At 43.5% G+C, this 25377-nt stretch overlaps 1 protein-coding gene across 1 annotated transcript; it reads left to right on the forward strand.

The window, feature by feature from the left end:
* Positions 1–1272: 1272 nt before the first annotated feature.
* On the forward strand, positions 1273–23780 carry CDK2AP1 (cyclin dependent kinase 2 associated protein 1). The gene is made up of 4 exons (XM_065417852.1): positions 1273–1501; positions 18880–18986; positions 20197–20323; positions 22989–23780. Exons 1-4 carry the CDS (start codon positions 1273–1275, stop codon positions 23054–23056), a joined length of 531 nt encoding a protein of 176 aa, XP_065273924.1. The 3' UTR covers positions 23057–23780.
* The last annotated feature ends 1597 nt before the right edge of the window (positions 23781–25377 follow it).

Consider the following 25377-nt stretch of genomic DNA (forward strand, 5'->3'; position numbering starts at 1 on the left):
CGATGGTTATTCCTATTGGACAGTGCTCTTATGTAGTGTTTAGTGGGTAGAACAGGGGAGTGGAGCTCAGAGACTTGAGTTGTAGTGCCTGTTGTGTGACCTTACACAAATTGTTTAACCTCTGTGACTCAGTTTCTCCACCTATAAAATGGAGATCATACCTACCTTCCTTTGTAAAGCACTAATGAACTGAAAGATGATATAGGCCCAATTCTGTACCATGTAAGTCAATGGGAAGATTCCATTCAAAAGGAACAGGATTGGGCCCCATCTGGTTGTAAAATATTAGTAGAAATTATAACAGTGTTACAGCCTTCTCAGAGTGACAATCTTACAATGGAAATGCCATGTCATGTGAAATTTCCAGCATGGTGCTTAATTCCAGTTGCAGAACCCACTAGAAAGGGCAGTTGGCCAGATTCTGATCAATTACACTCATGTAAATCTGGAATAACTTTAACTGAATATGCCACAGGTTTACCGTGCATTAATTTGAGGATAACTCTGTTGCAATTAAATTGATCCATTGTCTGAATGAGTTTTGGCGTCACAGATTGATGTTTCTAAGACTTTTTTTTTAATTTATTTTTAAAATTTAGCCTTCTTCTGAATCGGAGTGGACATTTATTTTGTATTACCATCTCTTTGCAAACAGAAAACCAGTTAATTATTATCTAGTTTTATTTTTATTAAAACTCTCAGTTGCTGCAGTCTATATTAACCTTCAACCTCTGATCAGACCGAATTGATGGTCTGACAGAAAATGTATTTAGTATATAAAATCATTGAAAGGAACACCTCCTTCACTTTATTAGGAGAATTTGCATAGAAAATTGAAGAAAAAAAAAGGTTTTATAACTTATTAGCAGATATTGCCCACCACTCAAATGAATTGGAAAAATTATAATATTAAATTTAAAAAAATACAGATTATTGTCTAGTCTCCCATAAAAACCATCCCAGCCACCCTAAAACAAATCCAACTCTTTTTATCCTTTTAAGAATGCCCATTCAACATTTCCTCACATGCCCAGCTACCCCCTTTTAACAAGTTACAGGATAAGATTTCAACCCAAAAGTTCTGCCAAAAGTTTCGGAAGTTAATTTGAAAACCATGTTATTTAAAAAAAAAAAAAGAAAGAACTCTATTGTTTGCTCTTTAAAAATAAAAATGACCCCCCAGTAAATAAAAATCTAAAGTGCTCTGGGTGAGGAGGACTGTGGCTGCGAGAGACGTGTGAATTCCTTTTCTCCTCTAAAGTTTTTGGATTCATGTCTCCTAATGATGTATGGATGATATATTGCATTGTGGGTGTCAATATAAGTGACGGCCATATTTGCCGGTGCTGCTACCGCTGTAAACAACCCAAAGTGTCTGGGAGACACAGAGACGCTCCACTGAATGTCAGGACATTTTTATTTCTTGCATTTGCCATGTCTCTAGGAATGTCTTACAAGCCCAACTTGAACGCCCACCTCCCCGGGACTTCCATCAACCAGGGTAAGTCTCCGATTGCAACTGGAGGGCAAGTTTTCCAGCCCTTTTTGGAGGCACAAAAAGAGCGCCGTGGTGCAGCGTGAATACCTGGGGAAAGCCCCAGACTGTAGTTTTTGTCCAGTTCTATACGTAGGGTCAGATCCTCGGAGCTGATTCATATCCGCCATTATTACTAATCACCCACAGCGCTGCGCTTCCCAAGGAGCAAACTTCGGCTCCCCCCCTCTCCCTCCCCGGGCCCCGCGGCGCCCCGGGGCGCTGCGCCCCGCCTGGCGCCCAGGTGCCGGCCGCCTCCGCGCGGCGCCGCTCAGTTGGTGGCTCTTTTGATCCGGCCGTTCGCTTTCCTCCATGATCGCCTCCCCAGGGCTGCTGATTGATCTGGATCAGGAATATTCTGTTCGCGGCTCAGCCGCGACCGCTGCTGGCAAGACGCTGCAAGTGCCTGGCCGCGCGTGGTGTGTGGCAAGGCAGCCCCGCTCTCTCTGCTCCTCGGGGCCGGGGGGCTCGCGCTCTGGGTCCCCCCTTTCTCCAGGGCTGCGCCCCAGAGAGACTTCGAAACAGCCCCTCCTGATCTGAAATGGCCCCCTCTCCATCAGGGTTTGTCCTCAGGGGAGAGTCCCTCAAAGTGCTGGAGTCTGTGCTGGATAAGTCTTCCTCTGCCAGCATGAGATTCAGTTAGGAGCTTTGGAGATCTTCATTTTTGTTAAAGAGAGCCTCCTTTTATTTATTTATGTATTTATGTATTTATTTATTTTTCTGTCTGTGTTTATTTTTATTCCCCATCTCCCCCCCCCCCCCCCCCGGAAAGTGACTCGGGTAGATTGAACTTTTTTATTTTCAAAGGTAACCGTCATTTTTAAAAAATTTAATTTCTGCGGTGAACTTTGCTGGGTGTGCGCGTGTATTTCGGAAAATTTGGAACAAAGCAGCCGCAATTCATTCACTGAGGGATATTTTCAGGAGATCCCATATCTCTGCACGCCGACGGGTATTAAAACAAAAAAATGGAGAAGTTGTCTTTAACTGTTCTGGTCTTAACAGCTCGGTCACACATATAGTGTCTACAGGTCTGACATCCAAATATCAACAGGAAGAAATGTGACTTAAAAACAAAAAAAAAGAAAGGCAGAGAGAGAAGTTTTGGTGTTTTAGAAGGGAGTAGAAATATAGTACAGTGGTTTTGCAGCACTGTCTGTGATTCTGTTCCTGGGGTATTGATGAGCTAAAGGGATTAATTATATGTGCCCCAAAGAAGCTACAATGAGTGGCAATTATAGCAGATCTCATTTTGCTGCAAGGAATTGTAACCAGCTGATAGAGAAGAAAGAAATGAACTATATAGCCTTGATCCTGCAAACACCTACACGTGAGAATAGCTTGAAGCAGGTGAGTAGCTGACTTAAATGGGTACTCAGGTGTGTACAATTAAGCATGCATGTAAGTATTTGCAGGATCATGGCCTGAGATCAGCGTGCTTCTTAAAAAAATAAGCCAGGAAAAGGCATGTTCCTGACTTCAGATTCTTGTGACATACTAAAGCAGTGTCACCAGAAAGAACCAAGCGATGGAACTGTTCTTTTTTGTCTCCCACTACAGCCAGTGTCTCATTCTCTAAAATACCTCCATAGAAGAGCAGGGACACTGAGCTTTTTGTTTTGATTTTTGGCTTACATCATGGAGCGAGGGGAATACACAAGGCTAACGGCACGTCAGATGAAAAGCAACGGCTAAGACCGTGGCAAACATGTTACTGAGGATATTGGTTTAAGTAACTCTGAAAGTTCTTTCTGTGATTTTTGTTGCTGTCATTGTTCGGTCTATATGCTCTCTAATGATCCACGCCATGATTCAAGCTTTACATTTCTTTCATTCAGTTTGTCCTCCTTTTTTAGTGGCTTTTCAGCAGTCCCCTGTGAGGCTTCCGTGATCCCCGAACTTGTGCTTGCTGGGTTCATGTCATCCTTAACACCCACAGACTCTTAGCAATGAAAAATATTTTAATCGGTATCCAAAATGGTCTCTCTCTTTCTTTCGATCTCCTGCCATTATCCCTCATTCACCAGCCCTTCCTCTAGCTAGTGGCAATGCCAGCATGATGGCCTGAGGCCAAGGGAGTTAGACAAAGCAGTCCTTGCAGGGGCACACATTGCATTCACAGTGATGTGACTGCAAATGGCTTCCCTCCTTGCTGGACCCTAATTCCGAGTTTCAGGAGGTTCCTTCTCTATTGTGTTTAAATTACATGCCACCAGCTCAGCTAGAAGTGGAAATCCTGGCTTTGCTTCCGAACCTGGGGCTAGAGCATCCCTTGTCTTTGAATCCCTGTGGAGGGGCTGAAAGCAGGACATCTGTCCCTTTGGCCTGAAATCAGCCCTGCAAAAGCTGCTCTGCGGGAACCTGGAGTGATTGGGGCTCAGTGGTTTGAGGGGATGTGGCCAGCTTGGGGTATCTATATAATAATGCCGCTGCTCTGTGCTGCAGGGTTTTTGGTGCAAGTGGGACTAGAGGGGCTGTGGTGCCATGTTGCCGAAGTCTATGTCTTCACTGCACAGTTAACTTGTGTTATCTACGCTCTGGTTAATTCCTCTCCACTTAGTCTAGCTCGAGTGAGAGTGGCCACTCTACAAAATAACACGTGAGCTACCCAGAGTGGTTCTATTAGCAGCTGATGAGTTGTGCTAACCTGAGCTGCAGACTATACCGCCAGGCAGGCCAGCCACCACCAGCTAAACGGTCCACCACCCTGGGGTTTGTGTGTGTGGATGGGTCTCGAATTAGGGACAATGCTCCGGTTATAAACCAAGTTACTTGTGCAGTGAAGGCAAGCCCTGAGAGAGAGGAGAATTGCCATAGGGGCAGGAAAGGCTGCAAAGGGTTAATGGGAGATCTGTGGGGATTCCCTGCAGATCTTGGGATGGCTGTGTAAGGAAAGTCTGTCTACTCCACAGGTGGTTTAAACCCCCTCCCCAGCTATATAATACTGTGGGCACTCCAGGGGCCTGATTCTCCACTGCCTTGCAGCTTTGTCATTTACACTAGTTCAAAGAGAGAGTAAATTGCTTCCAAAGTGGAATTTTACACTGGCTCTGAACTCGCTTTGCCCAGCTGTGAGTGATGATGCAAAGCTCAGGGCAGTGGGGGTTTAGGCCCCATGTGATTAAACTTGCAGTGTTTTTCCAGGTATCTGTAGTCTTCCCATGGGACTTTCCACTCTGGAGCCTGGGCTCTTGTGGTGTAACGTTCAGTGCTGGTCCTGTGTTTCGAAACCAGCCACTCGCAGACATGTTCTTAATCTCAAACACAAAACCTTTCATTTTTTAAGGTCCTCTTTATTTTTATTATCTCACTCACTTTTTTTGTTTTGCTTTGTTTGTTTAAACAGGGCTAGAGCCATTATGGTTGTATTTTGTTTGCGCGCCAACATCTTTAATAATTTCACCTGGAATCTGCACAGCTCTGGGAATGGTATTTGCAAGGTGCATACTGTATCAGTCTTTTTTTTTTTCTTTTTTTTGACAGCTTAACAAAATGCTAAGATCAGAGTGAAGTTTTAAAACTTCCATGTTTAGAATCAAATTCCAGCAGATTATTATAATATTAAGATAGTAGGCTGCATCCCGGATCCACGTTGTTCAACAGCAACCCTTTAAACAGAAAAATATTGTAACCTAGGACTTCCGTAGTTCTCACTGTGCCTGCAGTGTCACCACTCAAACTTTACAGTGACTGAGATTCTCCGGCTCCAAAATCACAAGTACCTCCCGCCACTTGAGCCAAAAGAGAATCTCCATTACCTGGTATCCGTATAGTAGGGGCACAACACAGCTGAGAGTTCTGATTCCAGCCAGAAGAGGGCAGTAGAACGTATGCACGCTAGCTAGTCTCTTATGTCCAATAATATGTTACATTATTAATATTAAGGATCTGACTCAGCTCCATAAACAAACTGCTTCCTTAACATTCTTTATGTAATTATATTCAACGTGATCCTGTTGTCTGTATTCAGGTTTTATGGAGTGGGGGAGTCTATTGTGCCACAGCAGTGCAGAAAATGAAGTACTCTGTTAAGATATCAGTTTGTGGAAGCTTTTACATACTCAACTATGCTAGACACAAGGAGTAATTTGTGGGCATTATAAGAGCTTTAACATTGGTTTTCCAGATTTACATTATTTAAAAAAAAAAAATCTCTTGTCTTGGATTCACTCTTTCAAAGATTCGCAGTGGCATTGTTTTTATGACTGTAATTCAGTTTGCTAAAATGTAATACAGCGCTTGCTCACTATTCACTGGAAGTCCAAGTCATGTTAAAAATAGTCTGAAAAGAACTGAGCTAAACATGCTGAGTAGTTTACTTTTTCCAGATGTAACTCACCTGGTCCTTTATCAAATGAGTACTACCCTCCCCCCCTCCCCCCCAAAATAGGAATGGATAATGGCAGGGGGACACTGACAGGTATTTTTCGCTGTTTTGAGCAAAAAAAGGTGTGGAATTTACAAAACCGAAAATGAATTACCTTTGTCTATGTATAAAATGTTAAAACTTAAAAGAGGTTCTTTGGCTGTTGCAGAAGAATAACCTGGCATTTTTTGTTTGTTTTTGTTTTTAAGGAAATGGCCTGATTCTCATTTGCCTTCCATTGACACCAAAGCCCCTTTCCAGGCTCTGGCAATGTAAAGGGGATTTAAAGTGGGTGTAAATAAATAGATATAATGCATGTTTCATGTACACTGTGAGAGCACTGTAAGGGGACTTTGTAAAGGGGATCAGTCCCAATATTTTCTACGGAAATGGCTTTTTTATTGTTTGTTTATTTAAATATTCAGTGGGACTGGAGTGTTTAGGGGAATTCGTAATGGGACACAGAGTGTTTCACTGCTAGGTTGGCAGTGCCTGTCCCGTGCTTTGCCCTGGTGCTGCAATAGGATCTGCCTGCATAGACACTGATGCCCATGTGGCATCTCAATGATTAAAATAATAGAACCGTCAGACTGGAAGGGACCTTGAACCAATTTCTAGTCCAACTCCCCACACTGAGGCAGGACCAAGTAAACCTAGACCATCCTTGACAGGTGTTTGTCCAACCTGTTCTTAGAAACTTCCAATGATGGGGATTCCACAACCTCCCTTGGAAGCATATTTCAAAGATTAACTACCCTTATAGTTAGAAAGTTTTTCCTAATAACTAACCTAAATTTCCCTTGATGTAGATTAAGCCCATTACTTCTTGTCCTACCTTCAGTGGACATGGAGAACAATAGATCACCATCCTCTTTTTATAATAGCCCTGAACATATTTGAAGACTATTAGCAGGTCCCCTCTCAGTCCTCTTTTCTTAAGACTAACCATGCTTTGCACTTGTCTTCATTAAATTTAATCTTGTTGATTTCAGACCAATTCTCCAGTTTGTCCAGAGGGTTTTGAGTTTTAATCCTCTCTTCCAAAGTGCTAGTAAGCCCTCCCAGCCTGAAGTTATCCACACATTTTATAATCATACTCTTCACTTCATTAGCCAAGTCATTAATGAAAATATAGAATAATGCCAGACCCAGAACTGGACCCTACTAGATATGCCCTCCCAGTTTGACAGTGAACCATTGATAACTACTCTCTGAGTATGGTCTATCAATCAGTTTTGCACCCACATTATGGTAATTTTATTGAGACCACATTTCCCTAGTTTGCTTTTGAGAACATTATGTGGGGCTGTCAAAAGCCTTAGTAAAACCAAGATACATCACATCTACACCTTCCCCCCATCCACTAAGATAGTAACCCTGTCAAAGAAGGAAATTAGGTTGGTGTGGCATTATTCATTCTTGACAAATCCGTGTTGGCTATTACTTATAACCCTATTATCCTCTAGGTGCTTACAATTTGATTGTTTAATAATGTTCCAGTATCTTTCCAGGTATCAAAGTTAGGTTGACTGGTCTGTAATTCCCTGGGTTCTCTTGGTTCCCACTTTTTAAAGATAGGTACCATGTTTGCCCTTCTCCACCTGTCCTCCATGAGATTGCAGTGAAATTTTGTATAAACGAAGCCAAGATGTTTTGAGTGCTAAGAATTCATGTTCTTTCCTTCTAAGTTTGAACATTAAAACCATGATTCAGACTGATGTGATTGTAAAATGGCCAGATTCCACACATTGGGCCTGGCATCTGGGGTGAAATCCTGGCCCCATTGATTTCTCTCTTTGTGGGTCGTCACTTGCACCTGTGCCCAGGGGCTATAGAATTCCACCCAATCAAAAAGGCAGCAGTTTGCCCAGAGTACAAGGCAGTGGAGGAATTTACCCAATGAGCTTAATTCTGCTCTCACTTAAACCAGGTTTACATGGCTGTGACACCAATAAGTTCAATAGAATTATTTCCGATTTACATTGGTGGTTTTGAGAGTAGAATCAGGCCTATATGTTCATTACACAATCTTAGTTGGGCAAATGTGTTAAACTCACAATTAATCCACTTGTATTAAAAATGCAACTTCAGATGAACTGGCTTTTTCTTAGGGCTGAGAGTTGTGTGTGGGGTTTTGTTCTTAAGAAAAAGCTTTTATTTTCTGCTCTACTTAGAAATATCAGGTTTTGCCTTGTTTGATTGATTGCCAGAGGATTCTATGGATGACTAGAGAAGTGGGGGGATTTGACATCACAAGAAAATGACAGCTTAGCAACTGAGAGGAGAGTAGGTTTTTATTCAGATTGTTTAAGACGTGTTTTTTAACACCTGTTTTTGCTCAAATGCTTGACAAACACTTGGGATAAAAGCACTCTGTGAAAAATTCAGACCTCCTGCAGAGGCACTGTGGGATAATTGCATGGATTTTCTCCAGCAAGCCCCAAAATGTTCACAGATTTTGTACCAGTATAAATACTTTAGTTAAAATAATAAAATCAACCCCCTAACTAAATAGTTATACTTGTAGGACCCCTATGGGTGGACACAATTATACTGGAGTAAGTGTTCCTTATATTTGTATAGTTTTCCCCCCTTCCCATACAGGAATAACTACACTGCTATAAGGGTATGTCTACACTACATTAATCCGAATTTACAGAATTCGAATTTTGGAAACAGATTGTATAAAGTCGAATGTATGCGGCCACACTAAGCACATTAATTCGGCGGTGTGCGTCTATGTACCGGGGCTAGCGTAGATTTCCGGAGCGTTGCACTGTGGGTAGTTATCCCATAGCTATCCCATAGTTCCCGCAGTCTCCCCCGCCCATTGGAATTCTGGGTAGAGATCCCAGTGCCTGATGGGGCAAAAAACATTGTCGCAGGTGGTTCTGGGTACATCCTCCCCCCTCCCTCCATGAAAGCAACGGCAGACAACCGTTTCGCGCCTTTTTTCCTGGGTGAACACTGCAGACTCCATACCACGGCAAGCATGGAGCCCGCTCAGCTCAAGACAGCAGTCATGAACATTGCAAACATCTCGCGCATTCTCGTGCAGTTTATGCTGAACCAGGACCAGAAAAACGAGGCGAGGAGGAGGCGGTGACGGCAGCGCAGCGACAAGAGTGATGAGGACATGGACATGGACACAGAATTCTCTCAAACCACGGGCCGCGGTGCTTTGGAGATCATGTTGTTAATGGGGCAGGTTCTATCCGTGGAACGCCGATTCTAGGCCCGGGAAACAAGCACAGACTGGTGGGACTGCATAGTGTTGCAGGTGTGGGACGATTCCCAGTGGCTGCGAAACTTTCGCATGCGTAAGGGCACTTTCATGGAACTTTGTGACTTGCTGTCCCCTGCCCTGAAGCGCCAGAATACCAAGATGAGAGCAGCCCTCACAGTTGAGAAGCGAGTGGCGATAGCCCTGTGGAAGCTTGCAACGCCAGACAGCTACCGGTCAGTCGGGGATCAATTTGGAGTGGGCAAATCTACTGTGGGGGCTGCTGTGATGCAAGTAGCCAAAGCAATCACTGAGCTGCTGCTACGAAAGGTAGTGACTCTGGGAAATGTGCAGGTCATAGTGGATGGCTTTGCTGCAATGGGATTCCCTAACTGTGGTGGGGCGATAGATGGAACCCATATCCCTATCTTGGCACCGGAGCACCAGGGTACCCAGTACATAAACCGCAAGGGGTACTTTTCAATGGTGCTGCAAGCACTGGTGGATCACAAGGGACGTTTCACCAACATCAACGTGGGCTGGCCGGGAAGGGTTCATGATGCTCGCGTCTTCAGGAACACTACTCTGTTTAAATGGCTGCAGTAAGGGACTTACTTCCCGGACCAGAAAATAACCGTTGGGGATGTTGAAATGCCAATAGTTATCCTTGGGGACCCAGCCTACCCCTTAATGCCATGGCTCATGAAGCCATGCACAGGCAGCCTGGACAGGAGTCAGGAGCTGTTCAACTACAGGCTGAGCAAGTGCAGAATGGTGGTAGAATGTGCATTTGGCCGTTTAAAAGGTTGCTGGCGATCGTTACTGACTCGGTCAGACCTCAGCCAAACCAATATCCCCATTGTTATTGCTGCTTGCTGTGTGCTCCACAATCTCAGTGAAAGTAAGGGGGAGACCTTTATGGCAGGGTGGGAGGCTGAGGCAAATCGCCTGGCTGCTGATTACGCACAGCCAGACACCAGGGCGATTAGAAGAGCACACCAGGAAGCGTGGCGCATCAGAGAAGCTTTGAAAACCAGTTTCATGACTGGCCAGGCTACAGTGTGAAATATCTGTTTGTTTCTCCTTCATGAAAATCCGCCCCCTTTATTGACTCATTCTCTGTAAGGAACCCACCCTCCCCCTTCGATCACAGCTTGCTTTCAAAGGAAATAAAGTCACTATCGTTTAAAAATCATGTATTCTTAATTGATTGATTATAAAAAGAGGGAGAGAACTGTGAAGGTAGCCTGGGTGGGGTTTGGGAGGAGGTTCGGAGGGAAGGAAAAGGCCACTAAAAAAAGGTTAAAATAATGACAGCCCTTTGCTTGGGCTATCCACTGGGGTGGAATGGGAGGGTGCACGGAGCCTCCCCCCCCGCGTTCTTACACGTCTGGGTGAGGAGGCTATGGAACATGGTGAGGGGGGAGGGTGGTTATACAGGGGCTGCAGCGGCAGTCTGTGATCCTGCTGCCGTTCCTGAAGCTCCACCAGACGCCGGAGCATGTCTGTTTGCTCACGCAGCAGACCCAGCGTTGCATCCTGCCTCCTCTGATCTTCCTGCCGCCACCTCTCATCTCGAGCGTCTCTCCTCTCCTCACATTGGTCCCTTCTGTCCTCACGTTGGTCCCTCCTGTCCTCACGTTCACTGGCATCTTTCCTATACTTTGAAACCGTGTCCTTCCACTCATTCAGATGAGCTCTTTCACTGCGGGTGGATTCCATGATTTCCGCGAACATCTCGTCTCGCGTCCTCTTTTTCCGACGCCTTATCTGAGATAGCCTTCGGGACGGAGGAGGGAGGCTTGAAAAATTTGCAGCCGCTGGAGGGAGGGAAAAAAGGAGAGAATTTTTTAAAAAGATACATTTTACAGAACAATGCTTATACTCTTTCATGGTGAACAACACTATTCACATTACATAGCACATGTGATTTCTGTGCAAGGTCGAATTTTGCCTCTTAATATTGAGTGCCTGTGGCTTTGCTGCTAGAGATCACAGACGCAGGTCCGGGCAACAGAATTCGGCTTGCATGCGGCCATGGTAAGCCATTGTCTTTCGGCTTCTGCGCCCTCCTTTCCCACATACCAAGCAAAGCCCGTTGAGTGCTGCGATTTTCCTGTTAACCTTCAGCAGCAGAAAACAAACTAACCCCCCCCCCCAATCCAATTCTCTGGATGATCGCTTTATCCCTCCCCCCACTGCGTGGCTGGTATCAGGGAAGATCCCTGCAGGAACCAAACTAACACCCTCCCCCCCCCCCCCCGCCATGAATTCTCTGGGATGATCGCTTTACCCCTCCCCCCACCGCGTGGCTGGTATCAGGGAAGATCCCTGCTAGCCAAACGCGAAAAGCTCAGGGCCAATTCCCCCCCGCCCCCTGCGCTTGGCTAACTGCAGGGAAGGATTTCTTTTCAGCCACAGGCAAACAGCCCAGTAGGAACGGCCACCTCTGTCCCCTTAATTAAATTCCCGTATTTCAACCAGGTTACCATGAGCGATATCACTCTCCTGAGGATTACACAGCAAGATAAAGAACGGATGTTGCTTGAATGCCAGCAAACACCGGGACCATATGCTGCCAGGCTTTGTCATGCAATGATACCAGATTACTTGCTACTAGCATGGCGTGGTCAAGTGTCCTACCATGGAGGACGGAATAAGGCTGCACTGCCCAGAAACCTTGTGGAAAGGCTTTTGGAGTACCTCCAGGAGAGCTTCATGGAGATGTCCTTGGAGGATTTCCGCTCCATCCCCAGACACGTTAACAGACTTTTCCAGTAGCTGTACTGGCCGCGAATGCATCCCAAGTCCTCAGGGCAAAGTAATCATTAAAAAACGCTTGCTTTTAAAACAAGTTTTATATTTTAAAAGGTAAACTCACCTGAGGTCCCTTCCATGGGGTCATGGTCTTGGATACTGGCTTGGGAGGGTACTTCAGTCAGGCTGAGAAAAAGATCCTGGCTGTTGGGGAGAACGGAGTGCTGTGTGCTCTCCGCAAGCTCGTCGTCGTCCTCCTCCTCCACCTCTTCCCTGTCCGCAGAATCCTCAGGTGTGGCTGTTGAGATTACCCCCGCCTCGGAATCCACGGTCAGAGGTGGGGCAGTGGTGGCGGCCCCCCCTAGAATTGCATGCAGCTCGGCGTAGAAGCAGCATGTCCGCGGCTCTGACCTGGAGCGACCGTTTGCCTCCTTTGTTTTTTGATAGGCTTGTCTGAGCTCCTTGACTTTCACGCGGCACTGATCTGAGTCCCTATTGTGGCCTCTCTCCATCATGCCCTTGGAGATTTTTTCAAAAGTTTTGGCATTTCGTCTTTTCGAACGAAGTTCTGCTAGCACTGAATCCTCTCCCCATATAGCGATCAGATCCAGTACCTCCTGTACGGTCCATGCTGGTGCTCTTTTTCGATTATCGGCCTGCATGGTTACCTGTGCTTATGAGCTCTCTGTGGTCACCTGTGCTCTCCTGTGCTGGGCAAACAGGAAATAAAATTCAAATGTTCGCGGGGCTTTTCCTGTCTACCTGGCCAGTGCATCCGAGTTCAGATTGCTGTCCAGAGCGGTCACAATGGTGCACTGTGGGATAGCTCCCGGAGGTCAATACCATCAAATTGCGGCCACACTAACCCTAATTCGAAATGGCAATATCGATTTCGGCGCTACTCCGCTCGTCGGGGAGGAGTACAGAAATAGATTTTAAGAGCCCTTTATTTCGAAAGAAATGGCTTCGTTGTGTGGACGGGTGCAGGGTTAATTCGATTTAACGCTGCTAAATTCGAATTAAACTCATAGTGTAGACCAGGCCTAAGCATCTGTAACTGTATGCAAGTGGAGGTGGGGGTGTTATACCACTTTAACTACTTCTGTGTAATTAAAGCAGTACAACTTTTGAGTGTAGATGAGGCCGCAGTTAAGCAGCACAGTAGGCTTGGATGCAGTAAACATGCCACATGGTTGTGTGGTGACAAAAGCTGCCACCATGTATCTGTAACTGTCTGTGGCCTTGGCTACATTGGCGCTGTACAGCGCTGCAACTTGCTGCGCTCAGGGGTGTGAAAACGCACCCCCCCGAGCGCAGCGAGTGCAGCGCTGTAAAGCGCCAGTGTAATCAGCGCCTGCAGCACTGCACGCTCCCTCGCAGCGCTGCAAGCTATTCCCCTCGGAGAGGTGGAGTACTTGCAGCGCTGCGAGAGAGCTCTCGCAGCGCTGGCGGCGCGACTACACTTGCGCTTCACAGCGCTGTTAATCCCTAAGGGTAGCCAAGGCCTGTGTGTGTTGTAAGCAGATCAGATGAGAGTGCGTTGACCTGGCTACAGAAACACAGTTTACCTTGCAGCATGCACAGGGTTTTGTGAGCTCTCCAAGCACAACCTGACTTCCCATCCACTTCACTTGCTGGCAACAGCAGTAGATTTAAAAATACAAATTCTCATCAACCAGACGAGTGAAACCGGAGAGAATTGGAGGAGCAGCTCTGCAGGAAGGAAGAGGAGTTAAAGGCAGGGCAGCTGGGTGGGAGGCAGATAGTGCTCCGTTCAGCTCCTACTGCAGTCAGTGGAAAGGTTCCTGTTACCTTCAGTGGGAGCTAGGTTGTGCATATAGGGCCTGATTCCAGGCCCGTTGAAGTTTATGGGACCTTTCCATTTACTTGAATTTCACTGGGTGTTGAATCAGGTTGAGAGAGAGCAGCTGGAGGTAAGTTGGGGGGCTGGAAGGGGGAGGATTGGGAGTAAATGTGATAAGTCATTCCAAGAGTGCAGCTGAATCTTGAGAGGAGGGGATGTCTGAGTCTGCGGAGTGCAACTAGCATCTGCCATTCGTCCAGAGGCTCTGGTGACAGCCGTACTCCAGCATTAGTCTCTCTTGTCTGTTTGCGGTATTGCTAACTGCCAGCATTCAAAAGTAATGAGTCAGGCCCCAAAATCATGAGAGTGTCCCTTAAAATCATGAGATTTAGAAAAAATACATTTGGAGTTCTTGTTTGACATGTGGTTTCTGAACCTTCGGGGGCACTCGGGGCACATTTTCAAGCTTTTTTCCTGCAGTCAAGAGAAACTGAAACTTAAAAACTTCTCTTTTTGAACTTCTCTAAAAATTGCTAAAAATTTCTCTTTTTAAAAACGATGCAAGCTGAGATTCTCACATGATCACTTTCCTCCAGCACCCGGAGCATTAAGAAGAACATCAAATAGTGCAAGGCTCATGATAAATCCGTGAGCGTTGTTGGCAGTGTTTACGTCTAAAGCTAGATACATCAGCATGCCTATCATCTTGTCACCCACGCCTCCTTTATCAATATCAGCATGGATTGGCTACCAGCCTAGGGTTAGGCGACATGTGTATCCCAAAATTGCCGCCATCAGACCTTACACCCTTCGGTGAAGGTCAGTAGCCTTGACCTCAGTTGGATCAACCAGGGGAGTGAATTTGAGTTGTCCCTGCCCCTGCTACTCTCCCCTCCACCTCCACGTGTATAATGAGAACATACTGCTCCAGGTCCCAGATGTTCAGGTCTAGAGTCTGACTCCGGCTTGCCTCATCCCTGGTGCTGGCAGAGGGAGAAAGCTGCTCGGGTAGCCTGGACAGAAGCCATATTGTGCGCTGCAGATCTCATCGGCACTTGGGATCAGTCCAGGGCTGATGCCAGAGAAAGACGACATCCAAACGCCATGCTGGATCTTTTACCCTCTTCTAGGCAGTACAGTCATTTTGACCTCTTGACGTGGTCTCCTATGACTTAGGATGCCATTTGAGGCTCGCTGGCCTGGTTTTGCTGCTCATTATAATGACAGGGGCCAGCAAATATAATTTTAAATCTATTAAATGCTTTGATGCACACAAAGTAAAAACATCTAAGATCCAGGGCCCTTCCAGGGGACTAATGGGAGAGTTGAGAGGCTGAGAAAAGGCCAAGGTCCATTACCCCCCACCAGACATTAATTGTCAGGAAATACCCTGCACTCAAGCTCGTTATCAGGATCACAACCGCATTTTAAATAAATACAAAAATTTGATTTTCTTTTTATTGTGCTGAGTCCCACACACTCCCCCACTCCCTCTGGGAATGACTGGCAGGTGTCTGACATGGGCGCTTGCAGTGCATGAAGAACTGGTATCACAGCCAAGCTAAATCCCCTTCTTTGTTCTCTGTGCCTGCTGCTACTGATAAAGTGGTTGGCGCATGGCATTATGTCTTATTACATTTTTGATGCAGACTGCAAAGAAACAGGTAAACTCACCATGGTTACCGCTACTTGTCATTCGGCAGGACATTCTTTGCTCTGTAATGGCCTCTAGTGTCTGCATCACAGCTTTGCATATGCTGTGGGTAAAGTAGACAATACAGTGTCCCTGGCTTCTCCAGTGCCAAAATTCCATTGATCTGATTATTAATGAGAAGTGATGCCCTTGGTGTCACAAAATCCCAGTTCCAATCCTTTCCCCATTGCTCTCTCACAGGATCAGGCTTTTAGTACATTCTCCTTAGTGGTTGTACACTTTTCCCTTTAATGCTAATTCAGCCACTGTCAGAATCTGCAGCTACTCTATACTGCAATGCCATATTGTTGTCAGCGTCCAGATCTGTGAAACTTTCTCATGCAACACCTTGCTGTGGTGTCACTGCTTTGTCTCCATGCATCAGGCACCTGATGGTTTTTGTTCTTATCTGTAGGCTCCTTATGTTGTAATCTTGACTTCTATCCAGACTGGGAACGTGACATAGTTCAAATTAACATGGTCTAAGCAGGAGATCAATGAAATGTCTGTTCTGTATTGTTGTTAAAAGAAGCCAGCTGAAACAAATAATTTTAGTTGTTTTCTACTTTTTTTTTTTTTACTACTTCATAACCAATAGGAAAGATGTGGTGGCTAGTTGCTAGGACAGGTGACTGGGGTCTGGACTCCTGAATGTCTTGTCCTTGTAAACGGATTCAGGGCTTGACCCTGTAAATGCCTTTCCGCCCAGGTGGTGTACTTATTACTGCAAGCAGTTCCACAGACTTCAATTAGACTTTTCAGAATCACCTGGTGGCAAGCAGTCACAGGATTGGGCCCATGCTTTGTGAATGTAGGGAAAGACACTTAACCTACCTATGCCCAGTTTTCTTTTCTGTAAAATGGGCATAACCAAACTCCCCTTCCTTAGAGCGTGCTGGGCTAATTAATGGTTGTAAAGCATTATGAGACCCTTGGAGGAAAGGTGCTACTACCTGCAAAGTAGCATCATGGATGTCTCTTTGACATCATTATTATAGATTTTTTGAAATGTTGGGTAAAATGTGGATATAAAAATATTGCAAGTGTAAGTGTGTCCTGAGACAACAACCCACATTACAGAGTGTAAGAATTGAGAACGTTAAGGTGTACTATCATTAGGAAAAAGGTGTGTTTGTACCTCATGTTAGCAACCCTTTCAAGATAAGGCAGTCTGTAATTTTTCAAACAAATTAGCAAATTGAGCTAAAGGTTAAGGGGAGATGAGTCTTCAACTCAAGCAGCTGACTCATGAAAAAGCTACAGCCCACCTTGTCTTCACTAGGATTTTATCTTGCACTAGCTAACTCAAGTTAAGAACACCCTTTCTTTTTGTAGTGAAGACCAGGCCATCATGGTTCCCTGTGATTGCTATAGAAGCACAATGATACTTTCAAAATGAGGAAGATTAGACTCATGGTTCCATCATGCACTCAGTAGCACTTCTTATCGTGTGATCTCTGCTTCCTTTGGTGGTGTCCTTGCAAAAATAAGTCAGGAGTAAAACACTAAACAGAACAAAATGACTCTCACAACGTCAAATCCTTTTCATTTGTATTTAATTTAAATTCCAAATAGGGCCACGGACATGGGAAGGGGAGTGGGAGAAGCCTTGGAATTTTCAGGGAAGGAGTTTGTAGAGAAGGGAGCTGGTGTGTCTGAGAGGCTGGAGAGAAAGCCTGGACAGAGGGAAGCTACCGTGGGAGCAGGAACGTTTAAAGAGGAGAGAAAGAACAGCTAAACATGACGATATAAATCCCCCTTAGGTCAGATTCTGCAACCCCTACTTGGGCAGAACTCCCAATAAGGTTATGAAAACAAGCAGCAGGATCAGGACCCTTACATGCCTTTTTATTTTTAAAATGGTGCATTTTCCTGAAAAGGATGATAGACGATGACTGAGGAGGCTGTTTCAGTGGGCAGATGAAATGAGATCAATAGGTGCCATTAGCAGACTCACGTGGACAGAGGTTGAGCCCTTAAATCAGCAATGCACAACACTGGATCTGTCTATCGTGTGCGTCTCCTTTAACTGTTGATTGTGGCCCTCGAGGAAAAGGGGGAAGTGATCTGATGTTTCTCCCCCCCACACACATTTTGAATGTTAGAAACTGATTAAGGAATCTGTTCAGATTCTCCTCTACCGGGGCAGATCTTTGACTGATAACACTGGCAAAAACCGTTAAATGAGGTCCTGTAACTCTTGGTTCATTTAAAAAGCCACATTAACTTATGGAATAATAAAGGACACAAAAGGTTTTGGGTTTATTTGGAGGAAGCGTAGGAGGAATGTTCCTGTGCAATATGAGTAACTCACCTTGAACTCCTTCAGGAAAAGGCACTTTCTGAAAGATTGCATCAAGTATAGCAGCTATCTTTTGAGGAACCTACTATTTTAAAAATAATCAAGATGGAACATTAAGTAGATAATTACCTCTGTTACTTTACGATCCATGCAAGATTTATTGACCCTAGAAGTAATGTCTGTCAGTATTTACCTAAAGGGACCATAAAGCTTGATAGTGCCAAAAGTAAATATATGTTCATAATAAAAATGTTCTGTCAGTGCAGTTTAACGTCACTCTGAAGTCTGATGATCTCGTGAAATATCAGACTTAGTAACAAAAAAAGTGGTGTTATATTAGTGATCTCTTTCCTTGGTTTATTTGCATAGCCCAATCCTACTGGTTAAAAATGTTTGACATCACACAAGAGATGAACGTGATGAACAATATTCACTGCTGATGTCACACAATGAATAGTTGTGGTGTAGGCTCAAAATAGCTTTTAGGGTGATTTGCATTGCAAATGTGGTGACAGTTTGAGTTGTAAAATTACAGCCATATTTACAGTAAGTTTACAGAACATTTAATTTTATATAGTGTTGAATTTTTAACAGTACAAATGATATAACCAGGCTTGGCAGAACTTAATTTTTACTTTTTCAGTGTTTATTTTTGAGCATTTTTTTCTATTAATGATTTAAATATTCACAGTTGTGCAAACTGATGGGGTGTGGGGTCAGACAGTAGACGCTAAGGTTCAGAAAGTTTAAACTTTATAACTGTTAAAACACAAATTGCCAACATCACATGTCAAAATATACCAAAATATCCTTAAATCAGACTCTGAAGTTCTCAAGCAGCTTTTTTTCTTACTTTGCCTCTCTGTAAATTGTGATTATCATCAATGGAAGAATTTTTGTCATGGGTTTGTGTGGCTTTGGTGAAATGATCATTTACTGACATTTACCGATTAAAAATCTAATCCTTCCAAGTCTAGATATATCTGTAATGTTATGGCCTGCACTACTTTCACACGTACAGTGTACACTACAGGATGGTTACTTTAACTGTCTGTACTGTTTGCAGCGAACAGTGTGACTCTTGAGTTAGTGATCTGGAAAAAAATGTTGACAGGTTACTGTTTATTTAAAAAAAACACCTCACTGAATTATGCCCCAATGATAATAAATCTTGCTTTCCTATTTTTTCTTCCTCAAAAGCTGGAAGTGTTCACTCTCCCTCCACAAGTATGGCAACCTCTGCACAATACAGACAGCTTATAAATGATTATGGACCCCCGTCTCTAGGCTATACACAAGGGATGCAGGTAAAATTCCAATTTTTTAAAATTGTATTGGTGACGAGGTTTGAGCAGTTGTATGAATTGTGGCATGTAGACTGATGTGACCCTCCCTTGCTTTGAAATGAAATATAAATGGCAGACAGATTCATCACGTGCATCCTGGTTTCATATTAGACTAACTGTAGTGCTCACTGGGGGTTATAGAATCATATGCAAGTCTGAAAGCGACTTCAAGAGGTCGTCTAATCCATCCTCCCATGCTGAGGCAGGGTATTTAATAACTAACCATGAGTCCCTGCCCTTCTGACCACTGGTGAACCGTGATGTGAGTTGTGTTTGAAGACAAAGGCATAGGTATAAAATGATCAAAGATTATAATTTGATGGTAAAGGCTGCACCAAACAGGACTCTATTAGTATGACTTTTAAAATACAAAATAATATTTAATAGTAAATATATCTTTAACTGTAAATTAAGATTTACCCCAGCAAAACAATGTTATAAAATGCATGATCCAAACCTTCCTGTTGGCTGCTACAAGAATCTAACTGGTCAATTTTTGTGGAGTGGCTTCTACCATTTAACAGGGAGGAGGCGGCCTTCTCTGGGCGTATGGACAGCTTTCTTGTATCTCTCTCTTACTGACTCCCCACCTATTTTTAACATACTTGAAAACTAACCATGAGTCCCTGCCCTTCTGACCACTTAAAATTAGAATATAATATATGGAGATATACCTATCTCATAGAGCTGGAAGGGACCCTGAAAGGTCATTGAGTCCAGCCCCCTGCCTTCACTAGCAGGACCAAGTACTGATTTTGCCCCTTTAAGGATTGAACTCACAACCCTGGGTTTAGCAGGCCAATGCTCAAACCACTGAGCTATCCCTCCCCCCAATGAATGGAGGGGGGAGAGAGAGAGAGGGATGAACTTGTACGTTGTGCTAGTTAATGATTTGCAATACTGTTCTGATGAAATGTTAAAAGGTCCCAGCCCTGCAGTCAGATCTGCCCTGATAGATCCTTGCAACTGCATGGTACCTCCTCGTATCTGATTGCAGGAGCAGGGGCTAATGCAGCATTGGGTTTAAAATCCTGTAAAACTATGAACTTGATGCATTTAGTGCAAGTGACCATGATCAACTGGGGCACATTATGAAACAGATTCGTATGATTGTTTTAATCCGCTATTATTTTTTGCCATGTATAATTGATTAATTTCTTTCAAACTGTAGGGTACCAGCAGCAGTCAAGTACCACAAAGCAAATATGCAGAACTTCTAGCTATCATAGAAGAATTAGGAAAAGAAATTAGACCTACATATGCTGGAAGTAAAAGTGCCATGGAGAGGCTAAAACGAGGTAATTGTTTTTATAGAATAGACAATTTTTTTGTTCCAATATTTACAAACCATTTCCCCACATCCCTTACTTCAGAGATGGGGGAACTCTTACAGCTGGCTTGACTTAGTGTGTTTAGCTATGAGTTGCTTGTTTAACATAGCTTAGCAATCGCCCATTCACTTCCTACGTGACAAACCAATGACTGAATGTATTTCATGTGCACAGAGGGGCGTAACTTGCACCTTCTTCCAGCCCCCTCACTGTGTACTTATCAATGTAGGCTCCCAAAAGACTTACTTAGAATCCCCTAAACTAGACTCCAAACCATGTACCAAAGTGTCACTTATACATCACTTTTCCAGCCGGCCCTCAAACTTTGCTTGAAGAGATTCTACGTTGTGGTAACTTGCATATTGAGGGGCCAGTAGAGAGGCATGTGGGGGGGGGGGGAACAATTGGGAGGCTAACATTGAACTATCCAGCATCTTCCTCTATCACATGTATCACTCCTCCTGGCTCCTCTGTTTGCAAATTCCACCTGTTTAGACATCAATAAGCAGATGTAAGTAGATCTAAGGGAGCCTGAGGCTACTAGAGTCTAAGGGCCTAGTTCATCTGTGGTCCACAGTTCCTTTTGGCCAGCAAAAGAGGATGGTAAGTATCCTTTCCTCTTGGTTGGGGAAATCACTGCATGCCCTACAGCTGGTGTAGCCAGCTCCACACCATCCCGTGCAGGAGGCATGTCAAGGACATTCCTGAAGTGCTGCTGGAGTGACCCATAAGGGCCATGGGCAGTTGGGTGCAAGGGAGTTCCCCAAGCTGCTCTATCCTGTGCCAGAGGCTAAAATGGTCGCTGATTAGCCCAGCAGCTGGGTGGTGCAAAGGTGGCATTAAGCCAGCTGTACTTAAGGCCCAACTATTAAGGGGAGAGTAATATTTCTGCCACCATGTGCAATAAAACGAATAGTAGCTGTTCTTGGAAGGGATGTGATAAAGTCTGCTGATAAGAGTGGTAAAGTGGAATCTGGGCTGACTAAAATCAATGTTGCAGGAGTCTCTTTATTGCACTGGCTGAGTCAGTGTCAAAATAGATCAAGAATGGCAATAGGCTAATGAGAAGGACGTAGCAGAGACCTGGAAAAGTTCAGACTGTCAGCATGAACAACTGCTTGCTGAACAGTTGCTAGATTAAAGTTGTGCTTTCCTACATTACAGTGAGTATGTATTTATATAGGCATCAGGGATATCAGCCAATTTTTCTGACATCTTCTGACTCAAAAACTTGCCCACTCAATAGCGGAGGAGGTTCCTACGAGGAGGAATTAAGTGTGTGTGTGGGGAGCATACAGTAGTATGATGGGACAGGTCTGGGGGAATCTTGCAGGTGTCCCACATGGGAGCGGGAAGGTATCTGCTATATGGAGCATTCCTCCTGCAGGAGATTTCTGTTTCGTGCTCCACCAGCTTAAAAGCCACACAAGCTATCAAGCTTTGAAATCAATTAACTGTCTCAGTTTTATACCTAATTCAGGGTAGCTCTGCTGCATAAACTGGGCACCTTGCCACATAAAGTCTAATGTGCTGCTTTGAGTCCATATCTGTGCATACTACAGGCACCAATTTCCTAGTGTGCATATATATATTTAACCCTTTGAAAATCCTTGTATCCCTAAATTTTCTAGTGTAACTATTTAATGAGCAATTATTTCTTTGGGTGCAATCACTGGCTGTTGCTCTGTGACCTTGAAGCTTCCGGGCTGGCAGCTCTTCAGAGGCAATGTACTTTGTTTGATGAGGCTAAGCATCTCCTGCTGCTCAATAGCAGCTCCTCCACCCAGTTAAGGAGCAGTAGTGGTGAGCTCTGAGCAGAAACCAAACTATTCTCTCTTGCCCTGAAACCTTGGTGCCAGAGTGTAGCCCTGTCTGCACTGGGCAAGTTATGCCAAAATCTCCCTTGGACCAAACACAAGCTCAGACTCCACTGCTGTGAACTTTGGTAGCACTACTCTAGATCTGCCACTAGTGTTTTAAGAACCAAGGCTGGGACTTAAGCTGCTTTTGAAAATTCTAGTTCATGTCAACTAGACCTGAGCAAGGTTAGACAACATGGTGCTTAAAATGATGTCCTATCTACGCTAGCACTCTGTGTTGTTAACACTGGCGGAGCTTAGACTTTGACTTTCAAGGTGACAGTTATGGCTCTGAGTTGAGAGACACCCTCTCAAAGAGAAAGTTACTCAATGGACAGCTCAGGCTTTTTGATTAGGTTATTTTTAGCAGATTTTCAAATTACAATTATGCAAGATCTTTTTTTTTTTTTTTTTAAATTAAGATTTGCAGTTTAAAATAGGCCTGAGCTGCAAAGTTTAGATCCATCGCTGAATGTGGAACTTAAGTTCACAGGTGCCTGGATTCAGGGTTTTGGTCAGGACAGATTTTTAACTGAAGTTTAACACAATGGTCCCTTCTGGCATTGATCTGCGAAAAGATGCCAGTTAGGAGAACCAAACTCACTTGCTTTAACTGCAGTTGGGACCCTGGGGGATGCTGCTGCTGCTGCCTTAGTTATGGTACATTGCAGCACCCTTGCAAGCTATTTTAGGACAGAAACATTAAACCACTTTTTTGAATTTCAACTGTCACCTAATCTGATGCTTTCAAAAAATCTACCGTTCTTTTGCAGGCATCATTCATGCTAGAGGATTAGTTCGGGAATGCTTGGCTGAGACTGAACGGAATGCAAGATCCTAGCCTACTAATTAAGTTACAAGATTTTCCATCTCTTTATGAAGAAAAATGTAATACTTATTCCTTTTGAAACATGCAGATGAATCTTTTTATTTTGAATGTTTTACCTTTTTTTGCCCTTATGAAAATGTACAGTTAAGAATGAGAAGATTTTTCAATTTACTGAGGGTTTGCATTTTTTTTTAGAAGTTAAACGCCCCAAATTCTTTCTAAAAGGTTAAGACTAAAACTGCATGCAGAGGAATGCTTTCTCTCCCACAGACTATACTTAAGTTCCTTTCTTATCCAGCCACAGTCTCATTCTTTTTATTTCTTTGACTATATTCACTTAACCCCACATGGTCAATCTTTCAACCTTTGACATAAGCTCTAAGGATTTTTTTTTTTTTTTTTAAATAACTGCACTGGTAGCATGTTTTACCTAGTAGTCGGCTATACTCACAGTTTGCCATACAGCATAGACCCTGCTTAGAAATAACCCTTTTTTTGCATAAGCATTTGCATGATTGTTAGTGCTTTGGAGTCCATTTAAAGTGCATGAGTTATAAATACAGAAGATAGAGCACCTAACAAACAATAACAAGGTCCCAGAAAACTAATTTTCACCCTGAGGCTGAAGATTTCAATTGTAAGTTTGCCAAAAAAACAAAATTCTGGATAAATTACTAAAACTGTTATTTGCATCTTTGTATGTATTTATTACTTGATGTAATAAAGCTTATTTTCATTAACAATTTGTATTAAAACTGTATGTACAGTCACTTTAATCAACCTTATGTTAAAAGTGCAAAAGAACTCAGTAGATAGGCCAATGTTTAACCTTCATGCAGGAGCCTCAAGTCCAGGAACAGACTAGGAAACAGTGCTGTAGACTGCTGGAGATGTTCCAGCCATAGCCCTGGCCTGATGCAGTTAATCTCTGCAGGAAGCAGGTAAGGCTGCTTGCCGGCTCCATTACTACTTATAAAAAGCAAAGTGTGGGGTATGTGTAAGAATGAAGTATACTGTAAAGTTCTAGGGATGTGATCTGACACCTTGTAAAAACAAACAAAAAAACAAAAACCACCACCACCACTCCATTAAGATGGAAGATCACCACCTCTTTTCCTTGTGATTTTAAATCAACATCTTTAATAAAACGGAGTAGATGCTCCCTATTCAAATAAATTGGAGGAAATTTTAAAAACAGAATAAAGACCCTTTCTGAGGTGAAACTATTCAAGTGTAATATGATATAGTAAAGACAATGGCATAACACTGGTATTCAGTCGCATCAAAATTCTGCAAGGTAAACTAAGTAAAACTGACTACTGAAACTGGACAATGAAACCCAAAGAAAGGGATACTTAGTGCAAACTACGGATGTTCGGCGATAATAGTTTTGGGAAAGGGACACTTTGCATAATGGTTCAGATGAGTGAACTCACTGAAGTTGCTTTCAACCTACAGTATCCTCCACATCTTTGATTGTCAGTTGAAGAAAGATGTGATGACTAAGATGTAATGTCTAAAAACTAGGGCTGTCAAATGATTTAAAAAAAATGAGTTTTAATCGCACTGTTAAATAATAGAATATGAATTTAAATTTATTAAATATTTTGGATGTTTTTCTACAATTTCAAATACAGTGATTTCAATTACAGACTACAAAGTGTACAGTGTTCACTTTATATTTTTGATTACAAATATTTGCACTGTAAAAAACAAAAAATAGTATTTTCAATTCACCTTCTACAAGTACTGTAATGCAATCTCTTTATTGTGAAAGTGCAACTTACAAATGTAGATTTTTTTTTTTTACATGCACTCAAAAACAAAACATAAAATTTTAGAGCCTTCAAGTCCACTCAGTCCTACTTCTTGTTCAGCCAATTACTAAGACAAATGAGTTTGTTTACATTTATGGGAGATAATACTGCCCGCTTCTTACTACAATGTCACCTGAAAGTGAGAACAGGCATTCACAAGGCACTGTTGTAGCCAGTGTTGCAAGGTATTTACATGCCAGATATGCTAAACATTTGTATGCTCCTTCATGCTTTGACCACCATTCCAGAGGACATGCTTCCATGCTGATGATGGGTTCTGCTCAATAATGATCCAAAGCAGTGTGGACCGACGCACCTTCATTTTCATCATCTGAGACAGATGGCACCAACAAAAAGTTGTTTTTGTTTTTTTGGTGGTTTGGGTTCTGTAGTTTCTGCATCAGAGTATTGCTCTTTTAAGACTTCTGACAGCATGTTCCACACCTCTTCCCTCTCAGATTTTGGAAGGCACTTCAGATTCTTAAACCTTGGGTTGAGTGCTGTACAAAGCTCCAA

The sequence above is a fragment of the Emys orbicularis genome, chromosome 16 (assembly GCF_028017835.1).
Source record: "Emys orbicularis isolate rEmyOrb1 chromosome 16, rEmyOrb1.hap1, whole genome shotgun sequence".
Taxonomy (NCBI): domain Eukaryota; kingdom Metazoa; phylum Chordata; order Testudines; family Emydidae; genus Emys; species Emys orbicularis.

Coding starts and splice junctions, on each gene's coding strand:
- CDK2AP1 (XM_065417852.1), top strand. CDS start 1,273: ATGTCTCCTAATGATGTATGGATGATATATTGCATTGTGGGTGTCAAT. Junction 1,502..18,879: donor CGGGACTTCCATCAACCAGG/GTAAGTCTCCGA, acceptor CTTCCTCAAAAG/CTGGAAGTGTTCACTCTCCC. Junction 18,987..20,196: donor GCTATACACAAGGGATGCAG/GTAAAATTCCAA, acceptor TTCAAACTGTAG/GGTACCAGCAGCAGTCAAGT.